Source organism: Nelusetta ayraudi, unplaced genomic scaffold, assembly GCF_046127955.1.
Source record: "Nelusetta ayraudi isolate G7.1 ecotype Tasmania unplaced genomic scaffold, CSIRO-AGI_Nayr_v1 ptg000020l, whole genome shotgun sequence".
Classification (NCBI taxonomy): Eukaryota; Metazoa; Chordata; class Actinopteri; order Tetraodontiformes; family Monacanthidae; genus Nelusetta; species Nelusetta ayraudi.
The window spans coordinates 1-15,665 of NW_027466070.1; the positions used below are offsets into that span (position 1 = coordinate 1).

The window sequence follows — 15,665 nt, forward strand, 5'->3', positions numbered from 1 at the left end:
ATCATCACCATTACCACCACCATCATCATCATCATCCTCATCACCATAACCGTTACCATCATCATCACCACCACCATCATCATCATCATCATCATCATCACCATCACCATTACCATCATCATCACCATTACCACCACCATCATCATCATCATCCTCATCATCATCATCCTCATCACCATAACCGTTACCATCATCATCACCACCACCATCATCATCATCATCATCATCCTCATCACCATAACCGTTACCATCATCATCATCATCATCATCACCATCACCATTACCATCATCATCACCGTTACCATCATCATCATCATCATTATCATCCTCATCACCATAACCATTACCATCATCATCATCATCATCATCATCATCATCGTCACCAGTACCATCATCGTCATCACCATTTTTCATCATCATCATCATCATCATCACCATTACCATCATCATCATCACCGTCACCAGTACCATCATCGTCATCACCATTTTTCATCATCATCAACATCATCATCATCACCATCATCATCATCATCACCATTACCGTCATTGTCATCATCATTGTCATCATCGTAATCATTGTCATCACCACCATTACTATCATCATCATCGTCATCTTCATCATCATCATTACCATCATCGTCATCTGTTTGTCGTCTTTGCACTGGGTTAAAAGGTGCAGAGGTCTATTTTGATGCTGCATGCCTGCGTGTGTGTGTGCGTGTGCTCCTGTTCTTCCTTCCCTGCACTAACAGCACAGAGGCGACTGTCCCTTCCAGACTGTGTGAGTCCTCGCCCTGGTTTCGGCCGTCGCTCACGACTCTTCCTCTCAGTTCACATTTCACACCTGTCCCCCCCCCACCCCGCTGCCTCCCTCCCTCTCTCCCACCCTCCGTCCCTTCCTCCCTCACCCCACCGTGCCCCCCTCCATCCCCCCCGTCTCCCTTGGCCTTGCGTGCCGTCCTCCTCTGTCCTTGTTTGCTCTCCCGCCGGCTGCCGCTCTGCCTCTCTTTCTTTTTTCTTTTTTTTTAATTCGATTTCTATTTTCGGCCGTCACCCCCCCGCACCTCCACCGCCGCCGCCCCCCCCTCCACCGCCCGACTGGCTCATCCTCTGCGCCTCCTCTCGCCAAGTTTTTAGCCGTCGCCAGGATTACTTTGATAGCTTGTCTATTTTTTTGGGTTACCTGCCTCAGAAACCGGAGGCTGTTGAAATGATCATGTGCGCGGCTCCCTATGAGTCGCTGTGCTAGCATAGCGCGGCCCGCGATTGCAGCGAGTTATTTGCTTCCGATTGAGCTGATGAGCGGCTGTTACAGATATTTATAACGGCGGCAGTGTTGACTGAATTGTTCTGACGGTAGCGATGTAGTCCAGGCCTCCTCAACCGAGACCAAGACCAATCAGAGTGTCCGAATCGACAGTGTAGAAGAAAAGCTTCATAGTGGGCCGTGTGGGGGAGGTTGTGCAGCTCACGAAGAGAAGAGGCGGAGAAATGGTGGAAAGATCGACATTTTAAAATTTGTGCCACACAATTGCGTAGCAGTACAAAAAGGTTCTGTGCAATAGTGTTAAAGGGACTTCAAGGGGCTTTTTTGTGCAGTGGTTGTTGTGCGTGTTGCATGCATGTAGCTTTTTTGTGGTTTTTGGTTCAGTGACACCATGACTCCATTTCCAAATGAGCTTTTTTTTTTTCACCTGTCAGTGAGACTTGATGGATGGAAATGATGTGTCAATGTTGGTTAATACGATCTGTCCCATTTCAAAACTCTATCAATCGTTCAGTGCATCTTTTTACTTGCATCTGAAGAGGAAGAATAAAAAATGCTGTGTGTGTGCTGCTGGTGTCACCGTGCGGATGGCGGAGGAGGAGAAGTTGCATCATCCTTTGTTTTGCTTTTTCGAGTTTGTAAAGTCCCGAGTTTGTCGACCAGCAGCTGCTCAACTGGTCGATCAGTGTGTGTGCACAGCTTCCAGGGTCGGCGGCGGCCGTGTGACCAACCGGCAGCTGTGTTTCCCGGCGGATGCGATGGATAGCCGATGGGCTTTTTTTTTTTTTTTGCGGTCTTTATCGGTGTTGCTCAGCCGAGCCATTGTCAACCGCTGCGGCGACGGAGCGGAATTTAAAAAAAAAAAAGTCATTTGTGTTATCTCGAGCTCCTCTTGCGCAGCGACACACATGGACGCGACGTGCAGAGGCAAATAATGACGACGGGAAAAAGCGAGCGCGGGGACGCAGCGGCGGAAGAATGAAACATCGGCTCACAGCCTGAAAAATCTGAGCTTGAGTTGATAAAGTTCAACTTCGACGGTGTTGGAAAACCACCTGTTTACCGACAAACAGCAGCAGGTGGAGGCGACGAGCGGCTCGTCGGCTCTTTAGTATTTCTTTCCCGGCCGAAACTGAAATATGAAGATTTAATCGTTTGCAGAACAAAAGCAGCGTCTTCCCGACTGGTGGCTCGCTGTGTGTCTCCACTATTAATAAGCAGCAGCGGCAGCACCTCGCATGCATGATAGAACTGTGTGTGTGTGTGTGTGTGTGTGTGTGTGTGTCTTCCTGCTTCACTCCTCTCGGGTTGTGCTGAGGTTGTTTCGCTCTCCGGATTGAAAAAGCCAATCCGACCATTTGCGGCTCTACTAAAAACTGCGTCCGGAACGCCGGGATCTGACTCCTCGTCCCTCCGTCCGTCCCTCCATCCGTCTGCGGGAGCTCCCAGTCGGAGTGTTTTCCAGCCGGCTGTGACCGGGTGGGTGTGGGCCAGGGCGAACCAGTGGACAAAGTAAAGCCGGCGGTGCTGGAGGTTAATTCGGGCCCGGTCGGCTCGCTGTCACGGCTCATTACGGGAAGGTCGCCTCCCTCAGGACGGGAACAGCGACGCTCCTGTTGCTCCCTTTGATCCCTCCTCCTCCTCCTCCTCCTCCTCTGACTACAAGCAGCACGGTTCAGCGAAGGGAAATTGTCCCTTCAGCCGCCTGAAGATCCGCCTTTTGTCCGAGCGAAGGCTTAGCGCACCCTGTTTCTCTTTCCCATCCCGCTCAGTGCGCACCCTCTACACCCCCCCTCTGCCCCCCTCCGTCTATCAGAGCATCGCCTCTAAGAGGTCTCAGAGATCTTGGGGTCGGGGCTTTAAACTGATCTCCTTCCTGTCCTACTGGTGACGCCGTGTCGGCGGTGGGGATTACCTGCGTCGTGCAGCGCCGCGCCGCGCCGCTCCGTCAGCAGTAATGAGCTTTTCCGGGACGATGCGCCCGGCGGAACTTCACATTTCCATTCTTCGCCCCGAGGTATCGGCCGGTCACGCTCCGGCTGGTCGCAGGTTTTCCCCCGTTAGGCTCCTCTCGGGTTGCCAGTTGTGAGTTTGGTGGACGGACGGCGGCGCGAAGTGACGGCGGCGGCCAGAGGTGGCGCTCCGCTGCACATTTGAACCATGATTAGCGTCATCACCAGGTTACCGTTTTCCTAAATCCTCTTGATTGACTCTTGATGGGTCCCTCTCTGTGATTGGACGAGCCAATCAGCAGTAGCAAGATTTTCTAGCCTCTTCCTCATCTTTTATTGCAAACATATTTATTGCCACATTCTCTGATGCAGCTACCGTTTCTTTGCTAATGGTTTTAGCAGCAGCAGCAGCAGCAGCAAGGCTGCCAGTCACTTCCTGCATCATCTTCTTCTGCGGTTTTAAAGGCAGCCGTGTGTGTGTGTGTGTGTGTGTGTGTGTGTGTGTGTGTGTGTGTGTGTGTGTGTGTGTGTGTGTGTTGTCAGGTTTTAAAAAAAGAAACGAAAAAGAAAAATTTCAAAATAAAACAAAACAAAACAACAGATGCAACAGATTGTGCAAGACAGGATGTCAGGCACCAAGAAAAGATAAATGTCCTGTTAGTTAAAATGAATAAATAAATAAATAATCACACATCACTGCAGGAAACACCCAAACACAGCAAAAGAATAATTATTATTCAAGTGTTTAGTTAAAAAAATATCGTAATTCCTGACAGTAGAAAAACTAAAAATCGGCATCCTCGTGTGTGAATCCTGTTCAACTCTTCTTTAATTATGTGAGGGATGAGAAGCGTTTTCTTCGGGAGCTCAGCAAAGACGGAACGTTTGAGATTTCACGGTTGGAAATCTCAGCCATCCGTCCTGCGTTGAGGTCAAAGGTCAAAGAGTGACGGCGCTCGTTCACACCTCAGATTACCCTCATAAACGTAGCCCGCCGGCTAAAGGAGCCTTCCGCGCTAACCTTTTACCTCCCGCTCCCCCTCCCCCCTCCCCCCTCTGTTCGTTCCTGGGCTGCAGGGGAAGAGGAACAAGCCCGGCGTGGAGACGGCCGACACCCCCGACTCGGCCCGCAGCCGAGGAGAGAAGAAAGCCATCAAGTAAGTGGCGCTGCTGACGACTGTGGTTGGGTTGGAATTGGCTGGTTTGGTTGGGGTGTTTTTTTTTTTTTTGTATTTCTTTTTTTTTTTTTAAATGGCTCCGTCAGAGGCCCTTGAATCAGGGTCAGTGCTTCAACCAGCCTCACATTTAATCTGCCTCCACCTGCGAACGCTCTCGGCTGGACTGGACTCCTGGAGGCGGGACTTCCTGTTGAGTCTGTAGGCCTTTTAAAATGCAAATGTGATTTTTTTTTTTCCTGTTCCCCCCCCTCAGTTTTTATTTATTTATCTTATTTTATTTTATTTTAGCTCCAAACTAACGTTTTCTTGCAGGGCTGCGGCTCGGCTCAGGTATTTCCTGGGTCAGCGGCGGGAAATGTCAGCGCTGTGCTGCTTTAACTCCACTAAATGCCTGTTAACCTGCTGCTCACTGCTCACTTCTCCTCTGTAGCCCGCCGTGTTGCGTGTCTGTGCTGACTTTGTCTTATTGTTTGAGTGCCAGCAGCGCACACAGAAAAAGTGAATGTATTCTGACTCCTCTTCTTTTGATTTCCAGTCATTTTTGTACTCGGGTCTCTCAGTTTATTGCATTTCCTCTCTGACTGTCTGCAGCAGCGTCGCTGTCGGCCATTTCCAGCTTCAGACTGTGTGTGTTTGTGTGCGTCCACTTCCCTCTTCCTTCTTCCCTCTTTCCCTTTTCCTTCTTTCCTTTTCCTTTCCTCTTCCTACTCCAAACTTCCCTCTTTCTACTTCCATTCTCCTTCATACTTCTTTCTCTTCCTACTTCTTACTTTCCTATTCCTTCTTCCTACTTCCCTGTTCCTTCTTCCCTTTTCCTTCTTTCCTCTTCCTACTTCCCTTTTCCTTCTTTCCTCTTCCTACTTCCCGCTTCCTACTCTCCACTTTCCTCTTCCTTCTTTCTCGTTCCCTCCTTCTTCTTCCCTCTTCCCCCTTCCCTCTTCCTTCTTTCTACTTCCCTCTTCCTACTTCTTTCTTCCTACTCACCACAACCCCCCCCCCCCCCCCCCCCCCCCTGTCCTGGCCTCTGTGCTGCAGCTCCGGTCGTGACATCATCACTCTTCTCTCTCCACACTCTTCTATCTCCACTCTTTCTTTTTTCTCTGACTGTGTGTGATCCCTCCTCCTCCACCTTCTTCCTCCTTCTCCTCCATTAAGATTGTGTGTGTGTGTGTGGTGGGTTCGGAACTTGTTGCTGTTTTGCTAATGTGTGTGGTCGGTGGCTGCCGCCGCCGACTGCAACCGACAGGAAGTGATGTCACCTGCTTCCTCTTCCTCCTCTTGCTGCCTGTCGTTGCTTGCCTGGATCAACAGCTTGTGTCGCTGCCTCTTCTGTCATTGTTTCAATCCATTCGTTGACTTCTTCTCCAACCTCCCGCCCAGACTGGGGGCGGAGCTCGCGCTCCTCTCTGATGTCAGCAGCCGGTGGGCGCGGCCTGTGTGTTGCTCTCACCTGTTTCCCTCTCTTTGGCCGCAGTGATCTAGACAGAGACTTTTGGAATAACAATGACAGCAGCTCAGTGCAGCAGAGGTGGAGCTCCTATCCGCCCAAGGAGTTCCTACTTAACATTTCTCCCTATGCCCCATACGGAGACCCCCGCCTCACGCTCAAGTGAGTCTTTGGTCCAAGGCTGGTAAGAGACTCCACCCCCCTCCTCCCCTCCCGCTCCCACCACCACCACCACCACCACCCCCACACCCCAAACCCCACCCACTGGCAGGGCTGTAACGAGGCAGGGGTGGAACCCCCCTCCCCCCCGCCCCCAAGCTGGCAGGTGAGCGGGAAAACCTGAGCAAGCACTTCAAGTTCAGCAGATCCACAGGCTTTACTTTACTTTACTTTACTTTACTTTACTTTACTTTACTTTACTTTACTTTACGGCCAGTTGTTAAAATCGTCAGATCACAAGTCATTAAAAAAAAAAAGAGAAAAGAATTTTGCAGCTATGAACTGTTTTAGTGATTAATTATTCTGTTTATTACTTCCTTTGATTCGATTATTTGAATATGCAGAAAAATGTTTTTCTGAAAACAACAAATAACTCCTCCTTTTAGTGTGAAAAAATGAAAAGTATAAAAATAAAAGGATGTGTATATATATATATATATGTGTAGGCATATTGTGAGTCAGTAGGTGCGTGAAACACACAACAACGGAACCAGCGTTTAGCTACAGCCATTGTAATGAATGAGTTTTTCACCACATTCATTTTTTTTATCGTTTCCCCGTCAATTAATTGCCTCAGCACTGAAATTATTATTATTTCTTTGAGCCGCCAAACGACCGCTCAGCTCAGAAATGACGGCCGCTTTATTTCCACAGTAAAACAGGGAAGTCGACAGCGGACCGGAACAAACACGTATCCAGTGTAATTCCGGGCCAGCAGCTGATTAAATGCGCCCGCAGCGTCTCGGCCTCCCTTATTTTACTTTTCTCTCCCCGGAGCAGATTTTTCCCATGAGTCACCAGGGCCGGTCTGTCGGGGCCGGGGGGCCTTTTCTTTTTTTTTTCTTTTTTTTAGCTTCAAGTAAACAGAAGCAGAGGGAGAGAGAGAGAGAGAGAGAGAAAAAAAAACACACATCAGCAGCAACAACAACTAGCGCGGCTCTATAAATGTCACCCGGCTGCAGTTCCAACTGCGCGTCCCTGCGCTTGTTAGTGGCTGAAAAATGAAAATAAATCAGTTTCTCCTGCATCGGCGCCGGCGATGACGACGTCCCGGCCGGCCAGGACAGTGCTGCCGCTGCCTCCGCGGGGCAGCCGTGGTTCCTCACCGTGACTCATCATCTGCTCGGGAGACGGGAGCGCAGTTGGGAAATGTCACGCGCATTAAAGCACCGCGGCCGCTGCGGCGGCGGCCACGTCGGCCCCCCGGGGGGCCCTGCTCGTCCCTGCCGCTACCTCTCACCCCCCCCCCCCACCATTCCCCCTGAACACCCCCCCCCCCCCCCTCACTCCCTACAGCCCTGCCAGCCCCCCCCCCCACTAACCTCTGACCTTTGACCTTTCTCCCATGGGCCTCTCTGACCATGGAGACGGACAACCCTCGCTGAGCCCCCGCGCTCGCACGCTCGCCCTCTCGCTCTCTCTCTTTTACAAGTGACCCATGTGCTCTCTCGCTCTCTCTCTCTCTCTCTTTCTCTCTCTCTCTCTCTCTCTCTCTCTCTCTCTCTCTCTCTAACCCAGTGCTCCTTGGTGTCTCTCTACCTCACTGTGTTGTCGGTGTGAAGCTCGACTCGCTGGCCTGTTGCTCGCGGTGGAGGGTTGACCGTTAGCGGCAGGTGCCAGCATTCACCCGGCGCACGTCTGTGCCCCCCCCCCCCCTTCCCCCAGACAGCGCCCCCCAAAAAAGAAAAAAAACAAATGAATAAAAAACAAAAACGCTGGTATGAAAATAAAAGTAATTTTTGTTCCCCCTGCCCCCTCAAAACCCCATACAACCGCCCCCCCCCCCCACCCCCCACTCACCCACACTCACACAGACACACACACACACACACACTCTGCACTTGAAACTCGAATCCAATAAAAGCGGCGGCGGCGGTGATCGGCTGGAGACCTCTGAGCTGCCAGGCATCGGTCTGATACACCGTCCAATAACTGCTCATCTTTAATAGACCTCACTCCTCCTTGAGGAGAGTGAGCGAGTGTGTGTGTGTGTGCACACGCGCGCTAATGTTTGGGGACTCTGAAGGCTGCCGATCTGGAGAAAACAAGGCTCCTAAGATGTGGTGAGGAGCAGGTTGTGGTTCTTTTTTCTCTGTTTGTTCAGGTTTATTGAGGGGGAAAAAAGCAACAGGAAAATAATTTTTTATTTATAGAAAAAAAAAAACCCTCAACGTTGTCGTGTTTTGTCCTTTGAGTTTTTTTTTTTTCTCAAGGCCTCCTCCCGCTTTCCCTGTTGTTGGAAACAGATTAAACCTGTCGGAATCAAAAGAAAACACAAAGAGCAAAAACGCTGCGGTTTTTCATGAGCGAGTCCTGTTAGAAACAACAAACCGCTTCACTTTCTTTTCCACGGAACTGCAGCTTTCAACCTGCAGTGGAACCACATGTTCCGCTTCCTTTTGGGGAGCGTTTTTGGTAACAACAAAAAAAAAAAGAAGAAGGAAAAAAACAATAATAAGCGAGGCATCTTATTGGCTTTTGAGCTTTATCCCACGTTTCTTTGGCGCTAGGCTAAGTGTCCTTGAGCCGCTACACTGGCCGCTAGTTTGATGCCTTTTTCTCATCTAAACATCCATCAACCAATCAGTTTTTATTTCTAAAATGCTAAATTACATCCAAAGGCGTCTCAAAGCTCTTTCTATAGTCAAAGCCCGAACAATGTTTGTGCTGCTGCTGCTGTGCTAGCCTGGCCACCGTGTCACTCGGCCGAGTCTGTGGGCAGGCAGGCGCAGCGACTGTGTTGTTGCGGTGTTGTGGTGTTTGTGAGTCAGTTCTCCAGGCTGAGGAGAGAAAAAAAAATCAGGTTTCTCCAAACTGGGATTCATAAGTTTGGTCATGTTGCGTTTGTGAGTCAGTGATGTGCGCGTGGTGCTAAAAAAGAAGCAGATTAAACTGTAATTCGCAAGGAAACCAAAGAGGGGCAGCGTTCTGGACGTACTTCATGGTCAAGCAAGCGATGTTGATGTCCAGGCCTGGCTACACTGGGAGCTTTCCTCCATCCGACAGTCTGGATGTGAAGTTTACAGACACTCTGAGGAAGCTAGCTGGAACGATGCGAACTCCTGTGGTTCCGTGTTCAGAGGCCCTGATAAAACCTTCATATCTTATCCAGGGTTTGAAAAAAACAGATTTTTGCCACCTGGATGACGCAGCGTGTCTCTCTGACACCTGCCGACTGTCGCACTCAGCCGAGTTATGCGTCAGCAGCAGCAGCAGCAGCAGCAGCAGCAGAAGAAGAAGAAGAAAAAAAAAGAGCAAATCAAATACAGTTTTGTCGGGTCACTGGTTTGATGCCGAGAGGCAGCAGAGGGCAGGCAGAGAAAAGAACAGGAAGTTGATCGCGGGGAGGTGAAGGTGCAGGTTTGTCCGTTGTTTTCGCCCGCAGCTCGATGCGCACCAGGAACTCGTCGGCGCTCGCAGCCGCTTCAATAACGAGTGAAGACTTTCACCTTCTGGCCGCCTGGATAAACGACCCCACCCCCACAACATTGCCCCCCCCCCCCTCCCTCCCCCCTCTCCCACCACCCCCGGTGTCGTGTTGTCGTGATTGATGACTTGTCCACGTGCACTGTCAGGTCAATTGGTCAGAATTAAATGTGAGAGGTGACCTTCAAGGGGAGGACGTGACGCTAGCGTAGCGGCGAGCGTAGCCCCCCCCGCGCCCCCCCAACTACTCCTCCTCCTCACACACACACACACACACACACACCAACCTGCCTCCCAACCCGCATGTCGTCTCCAGGAGCGGCGTGCATATTAATGATGTAGTCATGTCACCAGGGGGCACCACTGTGCTTTATTTGTTCTTTTTTTTTTTTCGTCTGGAGACCTTAAATCTAATAAGGGGCGGGTGCTGGTGGTTATGAGAGGAGATCTGCCGTGACGGCTCAGCCTCCGCAGCGACGCTAATGACTTCCCCACTACCTGTGTAGCGTGTTGTGTGTTTTCCCCCTCCTCTTCCCTGGCAGGATGATGTGATTAGTTTGCCCTTTTCTGATCCCCTTCCGCCGGGTCGCCGCCGGTTCTGCTTCCTGCTGCCTCTCGTTAATGATATTTCAACACGAGACGCGCTGAAGGTCCGCGACTTTTCTGATTAATTATCCAAACGGGGAAAACGACATGTTTAGCCCTCTGATTACAGCCACCTGATGCTTATAATGATTTAATTTCCGGCCCCAATAAAAGACGCGTGGAGCCTTTTTATTTGCTCACCTGGCTGTTAAAACGGAGGTGATGGTGGAGGGTATTTCCCGGTCTGGAGCCGGTGACTAAATCTCCTTTTTTTTGTTTACCTCAAACACGACACCGAAGGTCAGACAGCAAAGGGCAGAGCTGAACAGAGAACCAGGCTCCGCCCCCTTTGTAGAGTTCCTGCGGACAACAGCAGAAATCTGAAAGGTCACTTCGCATTCTCACTCTCCTCACCCCCCCCCCCCCCCCACCCTTAAAACAGGTTATACCGATTTTGTATTTTTCACCCAATATAGTGATCAGATTATCCAAGGAAAACTTCTCTGGACGTGCATCTTAGCGCTCTGTTTGCGGCCTCCTGTTAAAACAGTCACTTTGTTGTTTAACCTTCCAAATGTTTTGGTCAAGGAGACAGAAACAACTTTGTGACATCACAAAGGCCTGACCTGCAGGACACACACTTCCTCTAGTTCCAGCTTTAGCCCCGCCCACCTTACAGCCCCGCCCCCACACAACCATCGACAAGATGAGCCCGAGCAGCCGGACGAGCGCCGCTAGTGAACGCTGGCAGCTGTGATCTCGGTCCGGCGCCGCCCAGGGGGAGGGACTCGTTGTTGGTTTTCCGCCCTCCACAGGCTCCTCTTCCTCTTCCTCTTCCTCCTCCCCTCCTCCTCCCCCCTCTGCTCCCGCCCTCCCCCCCTCCCTCCCCCACTCCGGACTCCAGGCCTCCTCATCCACCTGCCTCTCACTGGGCCTGGAAAAACCGAGTGTCCCCCGCCACCACCACCACGCAGACCACTGACCCCTCCCACTTCCCCCTTCAGCCGTGCAGTCGCTTAATCTGCTCTCCTCTGTGTGTGTGTTGTGTTGTGTTGTGTTGGGTTTGTGTTTTGCGTTGTGTCCGTTTTGTTTTATTTTATTTCCTTATTTTGTGCGTTTGCGTCTGTCCCTCTCACACTCTTTGGTGTTTTTTCTCCTCTGCCTGTTGTTATCCTCTCCACTTCCTCCTCCTCCTCCTCCTCTTCTTCTTCCTCCTCTGCGGGGAACTTTTTTTGGGGGGTTTCCGGCCGACGCCCTGCCCGCCGTCTCTCAGTGGGGCGGTGTCGGGGAATCAGAAGGCGGCGGCCAGCGGCCACGGGGACGGTGGGGGGGCTCCTTATCGCAGCGACAGCGTGAAGAGCATGGTGACGGAGGGGCTGAAGACCGGCAGGTGGCAGACGGTCCAGGGCCACGTGCAGGCCGGAGGATTCAGACCCACAGAGTGAGTTGCCGGCACCGCAATACACACATTTATTTATTTATTTATTTTTTTGGGCGGTGGGTCGGTGAGGGGGGGTGGTGAAGATTAAACCATGTCGGAATCAAAAACAAACGGACGGTTTTCATGAGCAGGTCCAATTGGTTTTTTTTTGGTTTTGAAGATTTAAAAAAGAAAAAAAAAGTTTTGGGTTTTTTTTTGAGCTTCATCCCTCTTTATCCCACTTTTGCCAGTGTAGCATCCTGTAGCCGCTACACTGTCCGGCAGTGAGGTGCCTTTTCCTCATCTAAACATCCATCAACCAATCAGTTTCATAGTTTTGAATCTCTAAATTACGACCAAAGGCATTTGGTTCACGTCCAGACGCACGGGTCACAGACGTCCGGCGCAGGGCCTTCCTCACCTTATCACCTTGTCAATACGGCTTCAAAAAGTGCTTCTGTTTCAGGTCTGTGTCTCTTAGGATGCAAATTGAACGTCCAAAAATACTTTGGCTTTTCATCCAAAGTCTGAATTTACACGATTCTCCAGGTGGAACGACCCAGAAAGGCTTTGTGGCCCTCGAAACAAGAGCTGAAAGGTGATTGGACGAGAAAATCCTGCAGTGCCTTCAAGTTCTGACGAAATGTCGTCGGGTTTTGTGAAGCCGCAGCAGCAGCAGCAGCTTCCTGTTCCTGTCTTGGCCCCTGTAGCTCCGCCCCTCTTCCCTGCCGAAGACGTCTGATTGGTTCGCTTTGTGCCCCGGCTGAAAACATCGATTGTTTCACGTTATAGACTTAAAAGCTCAGCTCTCTCGTGATTGGTGCCTTTGGCCATTAAGTTGCTCACCTTCTGACAGGCCCCCCTAGTGGCGGCCACGGTGAACAGGAAGCAGGAGGTTTCTTTACTTCTCCTCCTGATGTAGTTGGGATTTCTTTTTCATTGCTGCACTTTCCAATAAAACCTCTCGCCTCGTGATTTATTCCTCCACGATCCGTCGACACGTCGGCGATCCTCTTCACCACCTCCTCCTCTCCCTCGCCTATAATTGGATTCTATTTTCGGTGGTCGCTATAAGCGCCTGCGTTCTCCTGTGTTTGCAACTCCCCCCCCCGCCCACCACCCCCTTCTTCCTGTCCCCCTCCCTCACTTAGCGTCTAATGCCAACACTGGCAGTAGGGTGAGGCGGGGGGGTGGGGTGGGGGGTTGGCGGAGGGGGGGTGTCCGAGACAGGAACCTTCCGCTCACCTCTTCATCCTGTGATTCGGCGACAATCGATTACACGGACGTTGCGGCAAAAAGCCGTGAGATGGACGGATCTCCGCTGACCCACTTCCTGTCTGGGCGACACCGAGGGACTCCTGGATATATTTAGGGAGCCGGTGGGAGTCAAGGGAGAGGGGGCGGCGATACAGCTGGACCTAAAAAAAACCCCAACCCAAACAACAAAAAAAACCCAAAAAGACGACGGTAGTGATGCATAATGTGCAGTGAATTCAGGAAGGAGGTTTTTTCTGTGAGGGGGCGGAGTTTCAAGGGAGGGCGTCACTCAGTGGGACACGGTTGGCTGCCGGGGCGTCTCCAGGGGGCGCTGCACGTGTTCCAAAAGACAGAAATGACTTTTTTTTTCTGGTCAGCCAGAGGAGGGAGGGGTAGGAGGAGGAGGAGGAGGGAGGAGGGAGGGGCTGTCAGAGTCGGCACGAGTCGACAGGCGGCGGCGGCGGGAGACGATGAAGATCTCTGATCAGGACAGGAAGTCGGCGGCTCGCTGCCGGGCGGCCGCTGCCGCCCGCCGAGGCCGCGCGCTGCCCGCTCGGTCCACGGCGCTCTTCGTCCCTCGGCCCCTCCCTCCACGGGCCACGCCCCCTGGTGGTCGGCGCGGCTCCGCCCCCTCCTCGCGCGGCCCTCGCCCTCACGCACGCCGACCGCCGCCACCGGCGACAACGAGACGGCGGGCGAGCTGGCAGCAGGAGGCGGCGGCGGCGGCGGCGTACACGGCGCACGCCGACCGCTCGCGCTGCACCGCCTGCTGCTACGTCTGCTACGCCTGCTACTGCTGCTGCCTCACGCTGCTCTCCCTCTCTCTCCTCCTCCTCCTCCCCCCACCCTCCGACTCTCTCTCCTCCCAACCCCCACCCCCCCGACCCCCTCCTCCTCCCCCTCCTCCCCCGTCTGACTCTTCCTGTTTCCTGGACGCTAACTGGACCTCCTCCTCCTCCGCTGCTGCTCCGCCCTGCCTCGCCTGCGATGACGGCTCCGCCCCTCTCTTCTTCGTCTCGCCGGGCGACCTGGACCCCCCTCCGCCCTCCTCCCGCCCCCCCCTCCTCTGCCGGCCGTGGCCGTCCTGGCGCTCTCTCTCCTCCCTCCTGCTCTGCCCCCCCAGGCTGGGCGACCCGGTCCTGTCCTACACCTCCACCCTGGACCACCTGCCCTCGGGGCCGGCCCGCCCTCGCACGCTGCTGCGGCAGCAGAGCCTCCAGCAGCCCCTCATCCGCCCGCCGGGCCCCGTCCTGGGCCACCACCCCCCCACCACGTCACAGAGTTTGGGCCAGCTGCATACGGCGCCCGGGCAGCCCGCCGGGGGGGCAGGCGGGGGGGGCGGGAGAGGGGAGGGAGGCGGCGGCGGTGGCGATGGGGGCGGCGGGGGGTCAGGGACCCAAGCACCGGGCGCTTCTCGCTGTCAGGGGGGCGGAGCAACAGGCCGCACACGAGACAATGCCGGCAGCTGGGACTACATGATGGACCAGATGAGGAACCGAGGCCACGACGTCAAGTCCTTCCTGTGAGTGGGGCAACTTCCTGTGTGTGTGTGTGTGTGTGTGTGTGTGTGTGTGTGTGTGTTTGCTGACTTTCTTCCACTTGCATCCCTGTGTGAGTATATATTCCAGTGTTTGCTCTATAATGTGTTATTGTATGTATTATTATGCTTCTGCTTTAGAGTTACACACTGTTTATGAGGTTTGTGAACACTGCTGTGTGTGTGTGTGTGTGTGTGTGTGTGTGTGTGTGTGTGTGTGTGTGTGTGTATATATTTCAGTGTTTGCTCTAGAATGATGTTATTTTGTGTATTTGTAGAATGTCACTCCTGTAGAATTACACACTGTTAATTAATGATGTTTGTGAACACTTCTGACTGCCCTCTGTGTGTGTGTGTGTGTGTGTGTGTGTGTGTGTGTGTGTGTGTGTGTGTGTGTCCTCTCTGCCAATACACACTCTTGTGTTCTCCGCTCAGTCTTCTGGGGACTCTGGCACCTGATGTGTTGCCGGGGAAGGATATTAACTCTGAGGGTCCTTGCTGGCCGTACGGGGGGGAAAGCGGCGCACGGTCAGCGTGTCGGCTTAATGAGTCTGTGTGCGCGCGTGTGTGTTTGAAGTTCAGTCGAGCGGGTGTCGCGGGTCGTCGAGGCCGATGCACTTTAGCCGCCGGGAGTCCTGCCTCATCCAGTCACGACCGCGCTCATCACTGAGGCTGCGAGATTATTGGCGGCTCGCGTCGTTGCTTTGACAAATATAATATAGAAATAAAGCAAAGCGTAAATATAACCAGTCGCTACTTAACAGCCCGCTCAGAATCGACTGTGCGGTTAATTAAAGCAGGCGGGTTGAACATCATTGCAGTCGACTTGTTGCGTTGGCATGGACACAAAGACCCTGTTTGGTGAGAATCCGTCCGTTCCTTTTTCAGTACCTGCTTGTTCCTGCACTGCAGGGTCGCAGGGGTCTGCTGGAGCCTCTCCCAGCCGTCATAGGGCAAAGGCAGGGTGACACCCCGGACAAGTGGCCACTTCATTGCGGGGCTCCATTGAGAGACAAAGACAAACAACCATTCACACACACACACACACACACACACACACACACACACACACACACACACACACACACACACACCTGCCTACGGACAATTTAGAGTTTCCAGTTGACCTCACTGCATGTTTTTGGACTGAGGGAAGAAACCGGAGAACGCGGAGACACAGGGAGAACATGCGATGGAACCCATGACGTTCTTGCTGTGAGGCGACGGTGCTAACCACTGCGCCACCAGCGCAACTGTTAAAAAAAAAAAAGATGTTTGGTTGGTTGTGATGTCAGTGTGGGTTCAGTTCTAAACACCAACATCTTCCTGGAAGCCTCTTCAGGGACGGTGTTCTAATATTCACAAAAAAAAAGAAGT

General features: G+C 52.6%; 1 protein-coding gene across 1 annotated transcript in view; it reads left to right on the forward strand.

Annotated features, from left to right (window-relative positions):
• The first annotated feature begins 11,018 nt into the window (after positions 1–11,018).
• The window catches only part of syt7a (synaptotagmin VIIa), a 29,387-nt gene continuing 24,740 nt past the window's right edge, over positions 11,019–15,665 (forward strand). Inside the window, exons 1-2 of the mRNA XM_076027152.1 lie at positions 11,019–11,515; positions 13,875–14,273. Coding sequence (XP_075883267.1) covers positions 11,436–11,515; positions 13,875–14,273 — 479 coding nt within the window. The 5' untranslated portion in view covers positions 11,019–11,435. The remainder of the gene's footprint in view (positions 11,516–13,874; positions 14,274–15,665) is intronic.